We start from the raw sequence: 20,834 nt of genomic DNA on the forward strand, positions 1-20,834 counted from the left end.
TTAGTTTTTTGTTTTTGTTTTTGTTTTTTTTTTTGCAGTACGCGGGCCTCTCACTGTTGTGGCCTCTCCCACTGCGGAGCACAGCCACCATGGCTCACAGGCCTAGCTGCTCCGCGGCATGTGGGATCTTCCCGGACAGGGGCACGAACCCGTGTCCCCTGCATCGGCAGACGGACTCTCAACCACTGCGCCACCATGGAAGCCCGATCTTAGTTTTTTGATTATCTTTTTCACATGATCTCATTCCACAAAGAATTTAAGCCACCTCACCTAACTCTGATAATTGTAGTCAAGTCCACTGTTTTGTGTCAAACAGTTATTTAATGTTAAATGATGGTGGTGGTATTTACTATATATTTACTTTTTGTCTACCTGAAAAAGTAATAGCAGTATGAAACTTAGAGCATATCGTACAGGGTAAAGGGGGAAGTTGCCACCAGGCATCGAGGTCAAGAGAGGGGACATTTCACTAACAAGAGTACCTTGTCAACATTCAAGGACATGTAAATGTCTAGGTATTTGAAAACCTAACCAATACTGGATTTTCTTAGAATTTATTGCTTTTTGCATTTTTGTGATCCTTTCATATATCCTATGTCGCTTTCTCCTTCATGTTAAGTTTTACTTGTTATAAGTCCAGTATGAATAGAGTGTACCAGCAACAGATTTCCAAATGTGCTGCTTTATACAAAGCAGCTTTGAAAGCTGAAAAGCTGGCTGGCTCTGCTTTAGCACCAGACTTCTGAGACTAAATTTACAATTATTCTGCAGTCATTCTGAGGCAGACTAACTATGGCTTATGTAATGTGCAGAAGCCATAGAATCCCTTTAAAGTACTGTATGTTTCATTAAGGAGGCAGCCAACCCTGAATTACACATAGCAGAGAGAGAAAGGGCTACGTAGGCAAATGATAACTTGTATGTAATTCAAAAATTTAGTGCTAAATAGCAGTTTCCTTTGTACTAAACTGTTTAGTCAAGGTATTCAATTGAAAATAAAACAACTTGGGTTGCATGCTTTCGGTTCTGCTTCCTACCTTCTGTTGGAGGTGACAAAGGCCTGGCAGCCAGACGGAGGCAGATAAAGAGGGAACTTGAGTAATCTAACTATGGTGGGATATTTTGTCCTGATAGCATGTAGATTACAAAGTCTACCCTATCACTTCTGTGGAAAGATTTCCATAGAGTCGGTTTTAATGCATTGAACTGATCAGGAAAGAGATACTTTTTGCATCTCTGGATGATGGTCTAAAAATTTTTTTTTCTCAACATTTATGTCAGGTTAAACCTGGACATTTAACACATGATTACTTTGGGTATACAACTGCTCTTACTGTACCTTTTTGGATGGACTCATTATAATCCAGAATGGTTCTGAATCTTGTGTCCATGGGTCTTTATATTGGCTTTAGTGAGACCATGAACTCTTTAAAATTGCACTAAAATTTTGTATATTTTTATGGATAGGATGCCTAGTTTTACTAGACTTATATAAGGTCCATGAGCCAAAGCTAATTAGGAACCTTAGTTAGAATCAAGAATTAATTTGGCCTATAAAGACCAACATGTAAGGAAAAAATGCTTGCAGCTTTGCTTTTGTTTCTGCTTCAACTCCTTGGGGGAAATGAGTAAAGATGAGTTGTTTGCTTCATTCCTTTCTTCTGATTCAATTCATGAGCTTTAAGTCTATCACACCCTCTCTTAAAACAAGAGCATGAGCTAGGCTAACTTTGTTATTTCCAGAACTGATTGACTACCAACCTTCCCTTCTGGTGTTTGGAAGTACTGTAGTTTGTAAATTAGTGGTTGCATTTTTAGCTAATCTATTACATAACAGAATGACTACCATTTTTAAATCTAATATATTAGATAATATAAATATTTTCTATTTAAATCGACTTACAAATATCAAACCATCCTATAATTAAAAGCTGACACAAGAAATTATTTATACGTATATGCTAAAGTTTGTGCGTTTTTTTTTCTCCGGTACGCGGTCTTCTCACTGTTGTGGCCTCTCCCGTTGCAGAGCACAGGCTCCAGACGCACAGGCTCAGTGGTCATGGCTCACGGGCCTAGCCGCTCCGCGGCATGTGGGATCTCACGAACCCCTGTCCCCTGCATCGGCAGGCGGACTCTCAACCACTGCACCATCAGGGAAGCCCTAAAATTTGTTTTAACATGCTCCTATTATTGTAAATGTGGAATCTATTATATGAAATAAGTAAAAAATTTGATACTAGCTGGGAAACATGGCTTTCCTCTCTTCACAAACTGAAAGTTAACTGTTCATCCTATCATTTCAAATACAGCACAAATAAAGACCATTGGGAATGGGAGAAATACACAAAGTAATTGTGGAAAATTTGAATAAATTCTGATTCTAGAGTTTTGTTGGGAAAACAGTAACCAGTTGAACTAATTAGAAATAATGGAAGAAATGGTAAAAATGTAACATGCAAATAATCTGGGTGGGACAGTGAATGTTCATAGTTTTAAAGCAGAGAAACAGTAGCAGTTTCGTATGATGGTGGTTAAGTAACACTGGATTTGAATTTAAGTGGGAATAGAAAGTTGAATTTAAGTATCAGTGAACACTTGACTTATTGTAAACATTTAGACTTCAGTAATGTTTTAATGGAGGGAAATCATCTTATAATGTGTTTATAATATTTTAGCATAATGTGTATTTTATAATAAGAAATTATTTAATGTCCCTAACATTTGCACATAATCAACACTTAGAAGCTTAATGATTATGCTGTGTGCCTAACATGAAATAGAGAAAATGTCATTTTCAAAAATTATTACTTTGAAATAGAATTTGTCAAGCAAAGCAATGTTAATATAATTAGGTAGGTTTTAAATTATTTTTGGTTAAGTGCTAAAATACAGAGTTAGCTATATTTTTCCCTAACCACTACTCTCAACTCCTTTGCCACTCTCTCTCTCCATGACACTCAACTAAAAAAAGAAAAATCTACAACCCTCCATCTCTTTTGTGCCATGTACCAATGCAGAAAATCACACAACTGGACAGACTGAGGCAGTAATAATAATCACCATAATAGTAGTAACAACAAACATTTATACTCACTGAATTACACAAGGTACAGTCCTAAAAATTATCCCATACATTCCTCAAACAATCTAGTGAGGTAAGTACAATCATTTCCATTTAAGGTGAAAAACTGAGGTTTAGAGTGCTTTGGTCACATATCCAAGGTCGACTGTAAGTGGCAAAACCAGGATTCAGACCCTGTCAGTCTGACCCCAGAGCCTAGGCTTTTTTCTGTTAGACATTTAAATATATGACATCAAACTCAAATGAACATTCAACAATTTCTGACACATGACCTCCTGTTTAGGCTGATGAACTATTTCTAATTTATTGAGAAAATACAAGATATGAGAAAACTGTCTGATCTTCCACAAACCAATTCTATTGACCTACATCAGTGTACACATCAAGTGGTTAATAGCCTGAGCTCCTCCCCTTACTAGCTGTGACCTTAGGTACAACTTCCTCATCTGTTTAATAGGAATGATATAGTGTTCCTATTTCAGAGTTTGTTATGAAGGTAAAAACACATTAATACATGTAAGACACTTGGAACAGAGCATGACACATTGCAAGTACTCAATAAATGTTAGCTAGTATCACTATCCTGTCTTTTCCTGAAACACCCGGTCAACAATAGTTTGGCTGTTTATCATCAGCTTCCCCTTCATCTCTTTCCTTCCTGTTCTGTCAAGGCTTCTGTACCTTTGATTATGCTTTCTCTCTGTACTGAGTTATAATTCTCTCCCTCTCTACAGGATAATCTGACAACTACTACTGAAAATAAATGAAGAACCCTCCCTTGACCCCTCCAGCTATTGCCCTAGTCTCTGGTTCCCTTCACACTCCTGTTCAGTCTTATTTGCTGACTACTCTTCTTGTATCTGATTCCTAAAATTCAGAGTTCTTCAGGGCTTCGGACTAGGCCCTAGTTTCCTTTTTAAAATACTCTCTCCAAAAGTGTTCTCATCTATTGTCATGATTCCAAATACCACCCACATTCTGATGATCCTAAATTTACAACTCTAGTCTAGAGCTCTCCTTGGAGGTCCAGTTCAGTATGTTCAATATCCTTCCCAATTTTTGAAACACTCTTCATCTTTAAGGTAGGCTAAATATAAAATATAAATGGATTTTATGTTCAGCTGGAAGTTGGTTATCATCATAGGCTTAGCCTGTATTCTAACTCAAGTTTTGTTCTACCATTGTTTTTGCCAATTTTACATGTAGCATTCTAATATTTTAAAAATACTTAAGATCAAACTCCAAAGATCAACCAATAAGTGTATGTATACACTGATATGTCATGTACCATTTAGGTATAAGTCTAAGTACAATAAATTTCTTTAAAAAGACCCCAAAACTCACAAGTCCTTTGTACTGAGAAAAGAACCAACAAAGCTTAAAACCAATCATAAACTGAAATTGTTCATTACATTAGAGTTTTTCCACAGAAAAAACTGAAGTTCTTTGAGTGACTTTAACAGGAAAGATAAATCTATCTTCAGTTTGCAGAGCAGAAGCAAATAAACATGTGTGAAGTGCATTATCAAGATCTGGCAGGCTGTAAGATGAATTTCATTGGATGTGAACGGTCAAGATCAAGGCTGTAATGAATTTTTCATTGTTTTCTTTTTGAACTTTTTGGATCAGTTCTATTTCTGGCATGTCTTCTGCTGACTACTGGAGACATCTTATGTTTCATTTAGACCTGTCTTGGTTACTCCTTTGCAATGCCAAGTTGCAATCTCTGGCTAAGCCTTAACTCCTTATTCATTTACTACAGATACTGGGATACTGTTGCTCCATCTTTTCCCTATTCATTTTCTTAATCATTTTTAGTTGAGTAAATTTTCATACCCTGTGGTCTTTGGATATGTAGGAAAACAGAAGTTTAAGTATGGATTTAGCATATACCTTACTGTCTATCCTTTTTATGACCACAGTTAAACCACAGTGAAATCTCCTATTGTCCTTTTCCACAGTTCTTCACTCAAAGTCGGTTCCCCTGTCTTCGGTATGGTCCAAATATATGCAGTCTTTATTTTTTATTTTATTTTATTTATTTATTTATTTATTTATTTATCTATTTATTTATTTTTGGCTGCGTTGGCTCTTCATTTCTGTGTGTGGGCTTTCTCTAGTTGCCGCGAGCAGGGGCTACTCTCCTTTGCGGTGTGCGGGCTTCTCACTGCAGTGGCTTCTCTTGTTGCTGAGCACGGATTCTAGTTGCGCAGGCTTCAGTAGTTGTGGCACGTGGACTCAGTAGCTGTGCCTCACGGGCTCTAGAGTGCAGACTCAGTAGTTGTGGCACATGTGCTTAGTTGCTCTGCGACATGTGGGATCTTCCCAGACCAGGGATCAAACCCGTGTCCCTTGCATTGGCAGGTGGATTCTTAACCACTGCACCACGAGGGAAGTCCATGCAGTCTTTAAAACAATTTAAAAAGTAAAACTTCCTTGCAACACTCCATTAATTTCTTCTTTACATATGCCTGATCGTTTTCCCCACAGCCTGACTCATTTTTTGCTTTCTGCACTCATTTTCATCAGAAGGTAGCAGTTTCACAATAGGAAGGGATGGAGGACAGACAAAACCAATATATGTCTACTATGCTATTTCTAGGCTATTTCTCAGAGAAATTTCATCATACTTTTCTAGTCATACATAGCTACCTGGTTTGAAGTCTGATGTGAGGAAAAATGTTGCATTTGTCTTTAAGAATTAGTGGAGAGAAAGAGAAAAAAAAATAAGTGGAACATTAACTTTGGCAGGAGATATCCTAATCAAAGGGCTTTACCCTAAGAACCCAGGAAGAAGCTCTTCCTCAATTTTTCTTTCTTTTTGTCTTCAACAGGGAAGCAACAGAAGGCTGGGTGATTTAAAAAGGCAAACTGAAATATACTTCATGATTAGCAAAAAGTGTTACAGAAATAATTCCCATTCTAGTTTCTGGAGGAGGCAAAGCTAAAGAAAACCCCCTAAAAGACTGGTATACCAGTCTGGGAAAAATATGGCAGAGTCTAGCTCTTAACTGAAGAAAATTTAATGAAGAGACTGTTTATGAAGGTCTGGGCAGAGTTAAGGAACTCTAGCAGAAACTACAGAATCATGTTCACTGATGCACACCAAATTTATGCCATCAAACTTGTTGTCAGTTACATCACAGTGGTTAAGAATATGCATGAACTTTGGAGTTAGACTGATAAAGAATCTAGTACCAGATTTATCACTTTCTATGAGTGTGACCTTCAGTAATTAAAAACAAAAAAACTATCTGTATTTCAGTTTCCTCACCTATAAAATGAGGATAATAATAGCTCAAAGGATTGTTGAGAGAGGTGATGAGAAAATGTAACTCAAATAGTAGCACCTGACACAGTACAAAAACACTTAGTCAATATTAAATCTGATTATTTGTCCTTGTTTTATTCCTGGTAGTGATACTATAATGTTGACCTCAAAAACTGTTATCATTTAGTATAAGGTTGGGCTGTGAGTAATTTTTTAAAGAAGTCTCAGATAAAAGAAGCTTAAATAAAACTTTCCCTTTCAAACAAAATCCAGATGTAGAAAGGGCAGGTTTAGTATGGTAGTTCTGCTCTAAGAAGCCCACTTGTACTTTCTATTTCTATGTTCTGCCATCCTTAGTGAGTGGCCATTGTCTTCATGGCCTAAGATAGTGGTCATTGCATCCTTGTTTCATGTGGAAGAATGAAGTAAGAAGCGAAGACTGGCAAAAAGAGATCACAGCAGTCTCTTAAGGAAGGTTCCTGAAAGCTTACATCCTAATCGCCAGAACATTAGTCATATGGCCATACTAGGCTGCAAGGGAGACTGGGAGATGTAGTCTTTATTCTAAGGAAGAAAGAGAAATATACTGAAGGATAATTAGGAATCCTTGTCACAGTCAGCAGCTATTTCAAATTTTCTTTATTAACCTCAAATTCCCAAGAGTTACCTTTAGTTCTCCCACTTTTTTTGGATATTTCTTCTTCTCCATTGAATTTTTTTCTCCTGCTTTAGCAATCATAGGCCTACATATTTTCTGTTCTACCTCCAGCTTTATTTCCCATTGTTTCTTTCATGTATGTAATGAGCATTCCTATTATTTTCCTGCACTTTTAAAAAATCATTTTGCATTTATTAAAGTTGCACCTTCTGCTTAGAGTGTCCTTTTCTCTAAGTTTTTTTTTTCTTTTTCGGTGTGTGGGCCTTTCAGTGCTGTGGCATCTCCCGTTGCGGAGCAATAGGCTCCGGACGCGCAGGCTCAGCAGCCATGGCGCACGGGCCTAGCCGCTCCATGGCATGTGGGATCTTCCCGGACCGGGGCACGAACCCGTGTCCCTTGCATCAGCAGGCGAACTCTCAACCACTACGTCACCAGGGAAACGCTTTTACTATAAGTTTTTAAGCCCAAGACTTACTTCTCATTCAAAGCCCAAATGTAAGTTTTAGAATAACTCTTAGGAACTTCAGGAACTTCAGGTTGGAACTCTTCTCCCTAGGTTTCCCTTGTAGCCCTGTATCTCAGGCCTTATGTATATTTCTATTCTCACCGAGAATGTGAGCTCAAGGAGATTAAAATCTGTATCTTATACAGCTGTATATCTCCTCCTAGAACAACAGCACTTTGCACAATTTAAGTATTTATTGTTCAATCAAACACATAAGTTTGATTATTATATAGAATAGAAAAATATTCTTTAAATCCATCCAGGATTGTTACTATGAATGATTGAACGTTTTCCAACCTTAGAGTGTTATACTTCTCTCAGTAAAAAAATAAATTTTCAAACATAGATATATAACTTTTAGTCAGATTTATTAAGATATACTTTATGTACAGTAAAATTCACATTTTTTAAGGTATACTGGTCTATGCTAGCTAACTTTCTATGATTACTACAAATATGAAGCTATCATCTACTTTCTAAATCTCTCTGAAGGCTTATGTTCCGAGACAAACAGCAGAAATCTCTTAACTGAAGAGAAACTATTTGAAAATCTTTAGTACCAAAGGAACTGTGAAGAGTGTGCTTGATATGATGAGGGAAATAAAATCTTCAATCATGCTTTTTATTTTTATTTTTTTTTGGTACACGGGCCTCTCACTGTTGTGCCTCTCCCGTTGCGGAGCACAGGCTCCGGACGCACAGGCTCAGTGGCCATGGCTCACGGGCCCAGCCGCTCCGCGGCATGTGGGATCTTCCCGGACCGGGGCACGAACCCGTATCCCCTGCATCGGCAGGCGGACTCTCAACCACTGCGCCACCAGGGAAGCCCAATCATGCTTTTTAAAACTTACTTTCCTAATGTCTTTTTTTAACTTTCCTAATCACTCTTAGAATGTTATGCTTTTCCAGAAAACTATAGCAGGAAAAAAAAATCTACAAAAGGGGCAATTCTTTTAATAACTTTATAGACTGATTCACATGGTATGAAAACTGAGAGGAAATATGACACATACTAATTACACTTGCCATAAAATCATACATGCATGGCAAAATATATGATTATTACCTTAGCACTGACAGTATAGTTTATACTACACACACAGTCAAACTTCCAAAGGGTTGGCTCTTAATAACAAAATGCTTTTTGATGGAAAATGTAGAGAAATGCAAGAATTGTGAATACTTCATCTAGACCTAATATCTTTTACTCGAATAGACATGTTCCATTTAATCTAGGGCCAATATGTCTAAAAGTTGGTTATAATAAAGATTCAATAATGAGACTAGAATCCACAGAGTTCTCCCTCTATTGGGTACTCTGAGTTATAAGCAGCTACAAATGTTCAAGTTCATATGGAAACATGACAGTGGCTTTTCTTGAGTGGTACTTGTATTCAAATTTTAATATGGCACCATTTTCTTGTTCTCTCTATACAGGAGTTTTGAAAAAGTAGAAAATGATATAACCTTTCTTTGGTGTGATTCTGTAATTCTGCCTCTGGTTAAATTTGTCTGTGGTCCCTGAAAAGAGCACGTCTTTACTCTCCAAGCCCCTCCCTGGACCTCTCCTTCCCAGGTCTGCTCTCACTATCTCAGGCTCCAGACTCCTACTTCCTCTAAATTAATATTTAAACTATCAGGTTGGAATGTAACCAGATAAATTAAATCCCCCCAACGTGCTAATGACTAATGATAGCTCAATAGGTGATCTCTCTGAGGTGTTTACATTAAAAACCTTCATTCAAGTTAAGTTCTGTGTATAGGATTCCAAGCACAAAGGCAGGTAGGACTTTTTGGTGGACTTAGGACTCTATTTAAAGCTTCTTAAATCAAATTCAGTCCGTCTACTGCCTTTCTCTCCTTGGCATATTAAAACGAAGATTTCTGTAGGAACTGTACGTACACTAGCTTAAAAAATGTTTCAAAAGATATTCGTCAAAATTTCCTTTCCCTAAAGTGTTTTGATCAATGCAATGATATTTACTCTTACAATGTCGTTTATTGAAGGTGGCAGAATATTTTGTCATTCACTTAAAATTAATGAATATAATATAAAAGATTAATATATCAGAGGAAATTAGGGCGAAAAAAACCATCAGAACAGTTTGACTCCTCTTTGCTGGAATTCCTCACCCCAGTCAATGACATAAATCCTTAATTTTGCTCACTTTTGGAACATTTAATATATTTGACCAGAGGGAGTAGCCTTCGGGTGTGACCGGGAGGAAATTGATCAGGAAAAAAGAAAAGAGATGGAAAAGTGGAATGTTGCCAAGAAGGAGTGGGATTTGGGGTGGAGGCCAGAAAAAAAATGGGACCGTTCCTTCATTCATTGAACAAACATTTATTTCTGCCTCCCACATGCCAGGGCCTCTTCTATTGGCGTCTTCTCCGGAAGGGTGATCCTCGTCGACAAATTCCAGATTCTGATTATCTCAGGAACTTGAGCTGCCCTCACTTCCGACCTCCTCTCTCACGAACTGCCTTGAGGCAGGAGAGTCAGGATGGGATGGGGGGGGAAAGAGAGGCGAGGCCCGCCTCGCAGAGCACATCTGCTGTGTTCAGCCGGGAACGTCTGTCAAGCAGTGGGAGGGAGAAGCGCATGGAGCCACCAGCCCACTCTCGGGAGAAACTCGCCAGAAAAACACCCGCCCGGCCCCCGCCCCACTCCTCCCCGCGGGCTTCTGCTGGTTTCTTTAGGGAGGTGGTGCGGAAAGGCAACTTTTGGGAACTTGAAGGAGAGGGGTGTGTGGCGAACAGAGAAACGTGACCTCATCAGGTTCCGGCTTAGACTCCCCTGCCGGGATCAGGGGCAGTGGGCGGGCCAGGCCGGGTCGAGACCGGTGTGGGGCCGAGGCCGCGTCCTGAGCGGCGGTAGCAGCGGAGCCGGGAGGGGCGGGCGAGGGCCCCCAGGCGCAGTTCTCTGTCCGGCCTCGCGGGGGCGCCGGCGCGGCCGATCAGGTGACCGAGCGCTCGTCCCGGGCTGCGGGAAGCGGCCTCGTTCTCAGCCGCCGGAGACGACGCCGCCGCCGCCACACCTAGTGGAGGAGCCCGGGAAGGCGGCGCGGTGGGGGCTGGGGCGGAGAGCGCCGGGGGTGGGGACGGAAGGGCGGCGGGCGGAAGGCAGGAGGTTGCCGGGGCGCGGACTGCTGAGGGGAAAGGGACCCCGAGGCGTCCGCCGCGGCTCGCTCTGTCACCGGCACGCGTTAAAGGCGCGAGGGCCATGGGCGCGCTACCCTGAGGCGGAGGTCGCGGGAGGGAGGGGAGGAGGCCCGACAGAGGTAGCTGCGGAGGCCGCGGTGCGGTGACTGGGCGCGAGGCGGCCGGCGGCGGCGGCGGCACCACCACCACCGCCACCATGTCGCGCTCCGTGCTGCAGCCCAGTCAGCAGAAGCTGGCGGAGAAGCTCACCATCCTCAACGACCGGGGCGTCGGCATGCTCACCCGCCTCTACAACATCAAGAAGGTGCGCACGGGCCGGCGAGGCCGCGGCGGGGGCGGCGGGTGGGCTGAGGAGGGATGGAGAGCGGGGGAGGCCCGGGCGGTGGGGGCGGCAGGCGGCGCCCGGGACAGAAATCACCGCCTCGCGGCTGCAGGCCCGGCCGGGGTCGCCGGGATGCGCCGCGGCCTAATGCGGAGTTCCGGCGCCTCTCCTGCTGGCTCGCGGGCCGGCCAGGGGCGGAGAGGAGCCATTTCCCCGCTCCTCGCGGGGTGAGGGGCGCCGCCGCCGCTCTCGCCCCCTCCTCGGCGCCCCGGCTCCCGGAAGGGGCTCTACGGGAAAGAGAGGAGGGTGGGTGGGCGAGAGTCTAAGAGGAGAATAGGAAAACTTGGGTGTTCCAATAACTGAGGTCGGATGGTAGGAACCTGGCGGAGATGGAAGCAGTTTTCTGTTTTGGGTTTGTTAAGTGTGGGAATGTGGGAAGGGAATGGCTAATCAGGATGAACCCCGCATCCCCTCCACTTAGGCCATTTTATTTTAGATTGCCAAATAAAAGCCATTGGAGAGCCTGTTGACGATTTGGAATTTCATTTTGAAGGTGGAGGAGAGGAGGGGGAAGTGAGGGTGGAACCAGTTTTCTCCTGAAATACTTCTGGGTTGTGAGTCACTAGAACAGGAATAACAACCTTCTCTCCCTTCCCTCTTTACTCCTCCTCGTCTTAGTTTTTCCAGCCATGTCTGATAATACCAAAACATCATTTCTTAAAGTTCGGCGTCTCTACAAAATAAAAACTGTGAATATGTTGCTATTACTGCTGATTTTATAGCGTATTCTGATAATTTGAGTAGATCTAGCTAATAGGCCCATTGAAAGTCTTTACGTGGCTTCAGCAGATTAAGGAATGAGGGGCTGAGTTGGAGTTAAGAAAAATAGATGTAAAGATAGAACAAATATTAATTTATCTTAGGAAAGAAAGACTAAAATCCTCTTTCTTTTAAGACAAAGTTTTAAGTAATTTGATAAAGAGAAAGTTAAGATTTTTTGTGACTATCTAGATCCTGACAGTTTCCAATGGGTATTTGATGTTATATCTACGTAATTATTTTTGTTGGCTTTTTATTGCATCCTGAAGGTTTCCTTTTAGTTTAATCATAGCAGTAGAGTTATAGCCCTTGTGAATTAGGACTCCTGAAGAAAGAATATTTTTAAAAAATTCATATCATGGGGTTCAGTGTAAAACTGACTTATTTGAACAATTTGATGTAGACACTGAATTCTAAAGGAGAAAAAACTGTCCTGGCTTAATAGTGGTAAATTTTGTGTAAAGATAGCTATGTTCCAGTCGCTTACCTGGACGTGAGGATTGGTTGACTTTAAACGCAGTGCAATCGGGATAGTAACTGCAACATGCCTGTTCACTTTGTTACATTTTATGTGGCAGGAGCTCAGGGTCATTATAAAGAAGCCCTCTGCATTTACCAAAGAGCCTTGGTTGTAAATTTATGTAAATTAGGAATAATTTAATTTTAGGTAGTATTACTTATAGGTTGTATTGACCTGAACTTTTTTGTGAAATTATGCTCCTTAACAAACTTGGAAATTGGTTCCTGTATGCCCTTTGTGCAAAAAACGAGCAAGTCAAACATTACTAAAAGTTTCTAGACATGTGGTATTGTGGTTAAAGGAAATGGTTATGATGGTTTCCAGAAGAGGAAGTGAGAGTAACATCAAAAGTGATTTGGGTATTTGGGCAAAATACCTTTTTTTAAAGCACTCATTGAACATTTTTATGGCATAAATATAATCAAACTTTACATATTTCATCTTCATAAATGAAATAAGGATGGACTAAATTCTAAGCATTTGAATGCTTAGAATTCCAGTTCACTCACTGCCTTTTCTCAAAAGCATTTTTTTTTCACTTCCTGTTTTGAGAAACTCGAGGCTCTTGTATTATTAAACTAGTAAAATTTAAAATGAGTTGAATGTGATCATTATATCCAAATGGCTAATATTTTGAATTATTGAAATGTTGTATTTCAGCACTTAACGCATTTATAATTTCTTGAGAAATATTTTTCTACCTTGCTTGATTGTGAGTTCTCTCTGGGTGGGGACAGTGTTACTTATTTTTGAATTAGTGGTACTTAGGGTCCTACCTGGTCCATGAGCCTTCAGTTAGGACTTGTTGAAAAGGATGAATACATTATGTATAGTATATTTTATATATATGCAACATATATATGAATATGTGTATAATCTTGCTCTAGTTTTAATAATAATAGCTTTTGCTCTGCTCTCCTTGTGTGATTTTGCATACAAATACATCAGATGGATTTTGAATCTTTTGCCCTGTATAGAGTTGTCTGTAAAGGCTGGCATAGCTTCCTGGCTGGCTGGGATTGAAACATTTGTTCAAAAATCTTGCCAAAAAAGTGAGTGAGATCTGTTTACCATGTGTTTATAAGGTTCCTGCTGTTTACATTTTTATGACAGTATAAACCACATCATCTTTTCAATCTATCTCTTATACCTCAAAAGAAACTTCTACCGCATAATACGTGCCTGCCAGTCAATTATCACATTTTCATTAATGCATGTGTGCAGTAGATTGTCTGTCAGATCTGATTGCTCTGTTTCAATTGAAAGTCTGCAATGGCAATATTTTAGTGAGCATACACAGTGAAAAATACTTCAGTGACCTAAGTAAAATAACTTTTTAAGTTACTGTAATCAAGAGTAATAGGCTTTAATGCTTATTAGGGGAATGTAACATGGTTTCTGGAAAATGTTTTGCTTTTTTAAATAAAATTACATCAATTGAAAAATTTTTGAGATCCTTATATGTACAGGTTATGGAAATTTTAAGGAATTTGTAGTCTAATCAGGGATGTAAGAACACATAAAGGAGGATTTTAGGGAAAAGAGGTGAAGGTGGTAGGTAGTTTCACATTTAAATTTATTTATTGCATAATTCCTTAATTTTTTTAAAATTAAAAATATGTCTTCCCTTTTCTGGACCTAATAATGCTACTCACTTATATAGTGATTTTTAACATTTTCAGGCTACTTTTTTTTTTTTTTTTGCGGTACGCAGGCCTCTCACTGCTGTGGCCTCTCCCGCTGCGGAGCACAGGCTCCGGACGCGCAGGCTCAGCGGCCATGGCTCACGGGCCCAGCCGCTCCGCGGCACGCGGGGTCCTCCCGGACCGGGGCACGAACCCGCGTCTCCCGCATTGGCAGGCGGACTCTCAACCACTGCGCCACCAGGGAAGCCCCAGGCTACTTTTATATCTGCTTCTATGGCATGGCAGGCAGTGTGGTGGTGGAAATAAAGTGTACTGGGCCAGAAGTTAGGAGACCTACCTTCCAATGTTTCAGTCTGTCTCTGAGAGATTTGTAATATTGGGTAGGTGTCTTGACTTCCCTGAGCTTCATTTTTCCTCATCTGTAGAATGGGGGGAAATTAACTGTGAAAGGAACACTAAAGTCTGTTCCAGCTCTGATTATGTTATCTTTCAAGTAGACGTTAAGGCCTATTTTAGACAGTAACTGAGCTCAGTTTAGTTTTCCTTAATATAGGGATGGTAATGTGTGCTCTGCCTACTTCACAGAATTGTTTTTGTGAAGATAAAAGATAATAACAATGTGAAAACAGTTTAAAACTTCTCTGAATCTAAGATAGTATTTGTTTAGGAGTCTCAGTAACTTCTTGGGGCAACATTTGTTTCTCTGAAATTTTACTACTGCTTAGCAAACACATATGCCGAAATTCCAACAGAAGACATTTTAGCTGACCTTAAAAATGTTTTTTTCTTGTTTACTCTTTCTTGTTTTTTCTATTTTTTCCTACACCATCACCAACATGAACTTGATAACAACTGATAACAAAAGGTATCAGTTAATACTTTCATATTTTTCATCTTGTTAAATTATTGCTTCAATTTTAAAGGATAGAAAAGGAGAAAAGACCTACCCAACTATTGCAAACTTCTTTTTAATGGAGTATTTTTGCAGGTTTCAATGTACTTTTACTTCTTTATTTGAGGAGTACTTTTTTTCCCACAGTCTTCTCCCCGTGATTTTGGATGAATTTATTTCATGAGGAAAGAAATTAATAGAATAGCAGTGTAAAATTGCAAGTCTTAGGTGGTATCTGCTTATCTAATGGAGGAAAAAAAAAATGTATGTGAAGGATGCAGTCGAGGTAAAGCGAGGGGAATCAGATTTAGTCTTCCCTTTCAGTGTTACGTTTCTCTTCATTTAGGGCCTTATTTTCTGTGTTGGTTGATCAGGAGCAGAAGCATGTTCCAAAGATTGGGATTCTGGCAAGTTGTAGACTAATAAACATTGTTAGTATGCATAAGATTTTTTTCCCCAGGGAGATTTCGTTATCAAGATCCTTAAACGTGTTAAGAAGAAAGCAGTCTCTTCATAAATCTGCATTTAAATAATATATATATTTACATAAACAAATCCTACTACATCTGTAACTTTCAAGGAAGCTGCTTGTGAAAAATGAAGCTTTGATAATTCTGTTTCTTGTTATGCTGGATGGTAGGCTGAGGAGATTAAGGTCACTGAAAAATTGCATAGGAAAAAGAATTATTTTTTTAAGTGGCAGTGGTAGATTATCCATCTTGTGTTTCCTTTGTGGAATTGTTAGATAACTTAAATATTAATTTTTTTAATGATTATAAAAGGAATACATGTATATTGTCGAAAACTCAAACATGACTTCAAAAATTCTCTGCCTGCTCATCTCCCACTTTTAAAAATAAGCTGTATATAGTTAAACAATTTTCTGTACAAATGCTGACATATGTGCATGCATATTTTGTATTATGATTAAATTAGGTTCTTTCCAAAAATAAAATTGAAGAAGCAGCATGGTACAGTTTATATATCAATGAAATTAGGGTTCTTAATCTATTGCTTGTATACTTATATTTTAAGAAAATTACAGGGATGGACATATTTAGCTAGCTACATCCAATGTGTTAAAAATGAGTGGAGCCAGATGAGAAAGTGTGTCAGTGTTGAAAATTCTTGTCCTTAACTGGCTAGGATGATTAAAAGTTTAATTTGTATTCTTTGATAATTTACTAGCAGTGATACTGTTAAGTAGAATTCTAACAATAATTTCAGATCACGTTCAGTAGATGTACATTTTATGTGTTAGAACTAAATAGTTTTATCTCTTTATTGTTCAACAAAAATAATGTGCAATAAAAGTAATGCTAGCTGCTATTTATTGAGACTCTATTATATGCTAAGTTAAAAAAATTTTTTTTCTTCATAGATCTGTGATGTAGGTACCTATTCTATAGATAAAGCAATTGAATTTGGAGAATTAAATTTGCCCAATTCTTACTCTAAAAAATAAGAATTGGATTGGCACCTTTTTTTCTTAACCCCTAAGTCTGAGCTCTTAATTTATTTTTGCCATTAGATTTATAGTCATTAGTGAACTTTTCGTGGTAGACATAATTAGATTTTGAACACACAATAACCTTAAAGAAATATGCAGTTATATTACAGAAATAATTTTCCTCTTAGACTACTTTTGTATGAACTTTGTACGGATTTGTTATGAAAAGATCATTGAGATCATAATTATCAGTATACCAGTGATTATTAAAGACTTCTGTTTAGCTTCGTAATGTGTTAAAATGAGAAATAGTTTAGAATTAGGAAATTTAAAATTCAGTTTATTAGCATTTTTGAGGACATGTATTTTATATTTACATTTCATATTATATGCATTTTTCCTTTGTGATTATTTCTAATATTTAGTTCATGACATATTAAAACATACAAACTGAAAGGACTGACCATACAAGTAATACTAAGAAAACGAACAGGAAATTTTGCTTTAAACTGGGGGTAGAATATATATAAAGCAGGAAGGAAGGTGTAAACTCAAAGAAACAGTGAAATAGCATTTATCTTCCTTAATTTTAAGGACGCATACAATTATTTCCTCACTGAAGATATTCTATCCTTAATTTTGAGATTTTAAATATACTTTTTCATTTTACATTTTGATTTCTGAAGTCAAATGGTAACAGTTTTTTCATTGAAAAACCCTGCATGAATTATAAGAAATGCAATTCAGAAAGTGTAACCAGTAAGTGTGTTTCTTTCTGTCTTGGAGTTTACAAAAATAGCAGTATTCGTTTCTATTCCCAAAGCATGTTTTTCTGTTGACTGTTTTTAATATTGTCTTTATTAGTAAATGTAGTAAAATCTTCTTAATTTTGATCCTATTAGGAATTTGCAGTACTGTAATTATTAGATTTTGATTTACTTAATCTGACAGTGATGAGAGAATCTCCTACTTAATCATTTCATCACATACTATTGTACTGAAATGTTTTACTTAAATAAGTTAATAAGCTCTTGAATTGTTAGTTTGTCTATGTTATTCAATTCCACTTGCAGCGACATAAACATCTTGAGAATTGAATGATAATTAGTAACTTTTATTTGAATCTTTAACATTTTTAATAATGAATTTTGAAATATATAATGGGTTAAAGGTTTCAAAGGAATCTCTTGTTTTAAGTAAAAGAGCCTGTACTGGAAAATACTTTCTTATTGCACAGTTGATTATTTTAGATATTTGACAGTAATAAACCTGTGTCTTTAGAACTATTTTATAAGTCACATGAACTATTCTTTTAGTCAGTACCAAAAACTGGGAGTTTCCTTTTCATTCATTCATTTACTCTTCATTTATTGAATGTCTTCCTGGACACTAGGGAAACAGATAAATTAAGATACAGTTTCCAATGCCAAGAAATTCATATTGTAGTGGGTGAGAGAGATGTATAGATAACTAACTAAAATGCAGTGTTTAAGTGTGGTTGTGGGTGTCTTGAAAAGGGAGTTAAAGATTCCTGTCTGGGAGAGGTGGGAACAAGAGTTAGTGACTTTTGTGCTTGGTTTTGAAGTATGAATAGAAACTTTAGCTGGGCAGTGACAAGGAGTAGCCAGCCAGTCATTATTCAAGATTTCAGACATTTTTTCAGTGGAGTATATAAAGATACAAAATATAAAGTTATAAAATCCCCTAGTAATATCTAATGTCCTTCTTGCTGGCATATAGCCTCTAAACTTCTCTGTTATTTTCCCATACTTGTAGCATACTCTGTGGGTTGAGAGGGCTAGATTCTAGGTAAAGCTCTGATCCTTTTTTTTTTATATATTTTTTAACTTTGGACAAGTTGTTTAGTCTTTCTGAATTAGGGTTTCTTTATTTAGAAATTGAGGGGACCAGTGGTTCTTAGTCAGGGAAACACAATATAATCATTTTAGAAGGTTTTTAAAAATACATATATCTGGGTCATGACCCAAACCTACTGAATAAGAAAAAGCCCCTGAAGTGGTTCTGATGTTAAGAACCACTAAAATAAGTAAAGTGTAACTTCTTAATACTTCTGATTTCTTTTTCTGATAATCGTTCGCTATAATGATTTAATTTTGTTTTTTGGGGATAACTAAATTTCTGTAATGCTAAGCTGCACGTAGACCCTATACTAGCAAAACCATCTATAGGGTACTTATTTGCTCTCAGCTTCTCTTATGCTTCAAGTTATATTTTTTGGTTTTCTAAGCCGTATTAGTCTTATTGATTCTAGTTCTTGCAATCTTAGATAGATATTCCAGTTTTCCCACATTTGTGGAATACTCTTTAATTAGCCTTATAAGGTTGAGAATTAAATGAGTTAATTCCCATAAAGTGCTAGTGTAGTGCCTGGCACAAGAGTAAGAAGTGAATAAATGTTAGCTATTAGTTCTACTTCTGGGGCTTGAAACATAGTGGACATTTACTAAGTGTTCATTTTTTTTCTATTAATCCAGCTCAAGACCACCTTTAGGAAACATTTCTTAATTATTCCTTTTTACTGTCTGATATTATAGTTTGATATCTACTTACTGCTAGTACAAAATAACTATTTGTACTTCAGAAGTATGTTTCTCAGCAGTCCTTTAAAGAGCAACTTCTTTAGAGTAGTAAAAATGTGGCCAAATATAACACTTTTAAAAAACTATAACAGAATGCCTTTGTTTTAGAAACTGAAATGTTTCTGTATATGAGAAGCTGAAAAATGTTTGAGAACAAGGACATAGACATCTTCTTGAGAATTGAATGGTAATAACTTTTATTTGAGTCATTAAAATGTTTAACAGTGAATTTTGAAATATATAATGCATTGAAATATTTCTTAAGTTTATGGTTTTCCTAGAACCTGTGCTTAGGAAAGAGTAATCATAATTTATATACCTTTAAATCTGCTACTGTTGACTCTAATTAAGAGGTAATGTATAAAATTACATTAATTCTAAAGCATTTCTAATAATTTCAGTATACTTTCCTATCAAGCTTCTTAATCCAAACTGTAGAAGTGGGTTACTTCTTTTTCCTTCCTTTTTTTTTTTTTCACCTACCCAGCTCAAGGGAGAAATTGAAAGCAGATTGGTTGGGCAAAATATAGGTGATACGAATGAGGGGAAAAAATGGAAAATTAATCAGTAATAATAGAATTTGAAGCTTGTTTTGGTCTTGATAGATTTTCCAATACTTACTGGAAAATTTCACACCGTATTTCATTATTTTTAAAATTAGAAAGTAAAAGAATTATACACAAGTTCCTTTTATGGTCCATGATCTTATTGGGTCCATTTTTCCTCTAGGCATTAATTTCAATTTGCTGAAGACTCAAGGGAGAATCTTTGTCCCTTTATGCCTTCAATTTTGCAAAGCCTGCTTTAAAACAGGTTTATTATTTCTTGTTTATTGAGTAAAAGTTAAATTCCTCTTTCTAGCATAAATTGGTCACATTTTGTATTTTTCTCCTCTTTCCTGATATGATTCAGATGAGGCTAATTTCTTTCCTATGCTCTCAAAAATAGCATTCTCACTCATCCCTGGGATTTTGTTCATGGTCTTTTCAATTAAGTTATTGTATTAAAAGAAATCGTTTTGTTCTATAGTATTTTGGCAAAGGAATGTGTTTTATTGCTGAGTTAGACTAGAAATTAAAAAATAAAACTTATTGAAATCATCGGAATTTTCCTTTAATAATCCAATAAAAGTTTTGAGCAGCTGAGGTACTGAAAGAATGGAACTTTTTTTTTTTTTTTTTTTGCCGTACGCGGGCCTCTCACTGCTGTTGCCTCTCCCATTGCGGGAGTACAGGCTCCGGACGCGCAGGCTCAGCGGCCATGGCTCACAGGCATAGCCGCCTCCGCAGCATGTGGGATCTTCCCGGGCCGGGGCACGAACTCGTGTCCCCTGCATCGGCAGGCGGACTCTCAACCACTGTGCCACCAGGGAAGCCCTGGAACTATTTTGGTATACATTTTTGGGAGCATATATTTTTATTTTTTAAATTTATGTATTTTTAATTAATTTTATTGGAGTATAGTTGATTGACAATATTGTGTTAGTTTCTGCTGTAGAGCAAAGTGAATCAGTTTTACATACACATATATCCACTCTTTTTTAGATTCTTTACCCATACAGGTTATTACAGAGTATTGAGTAAAGTTCCCTGTGCTATACAGTAGGTTCTTTTTAGTTATTTATTTTATATATAGTAGTGTGTATATGTCAATCCCAGTCTCCCAATTTATCCCTCCCTCCTTTCCCCCTTGGTAACCATAACTTTGTTTTCTACATCTGTGACTTTCTGTTTTGTAAATAGGTTCATTTGTACCATTTTTTTAGATTCCACATATAAGCGATATCATATATTTGATATCATATGATATGATATCATATCTTTGTCTTACTTCACTCAGTATGACTGTCTCTGGGTCCATCCATTGTCACTGCAAATGACATTATTTTGTTCTTTTTTATGACT

General features: G+C 37.8%; 1 protein-coding gene across 1 annotated transcript in view; it reads left to right on the forward strand.

Moving 5' to 3' along the window:
- The first annotated feature begins 10,877 nt into the window (after positions 1–10,877).
- Positions 10,878–20,834, forward strand: part of NCKAP1 (NCK associated protein 1) — a 95,487-nt gene continuing 85,530 nt past the window's right edge. The window contains exon 1 of the mRNA XM_007455262.1: positions 10,878–10,985. Within this exon, the coding sequence (XP_007455324.1) occupies positions 10,878–10,985 (108 nt within the window). The remainder of the gene's footprint in view (positions 10,986–20,834) is intronic.

Source organism: Lipotes vexillifer, unplaced genomic scaffold (genome assembly GCF_000442215.2).
Source record: "Lipotes vexillifer unplaced genomic scaffold, Lipotes_vexillifer_v1.1 scaffold1584, whole genome shotgun sequence".
Taxonomy (NCBI): Eukaryota; Metazoa; Chordata; class Mammalia; order Artiodactyla; family Lipotidae; genus Lipotes; species Lipotes vexillifer.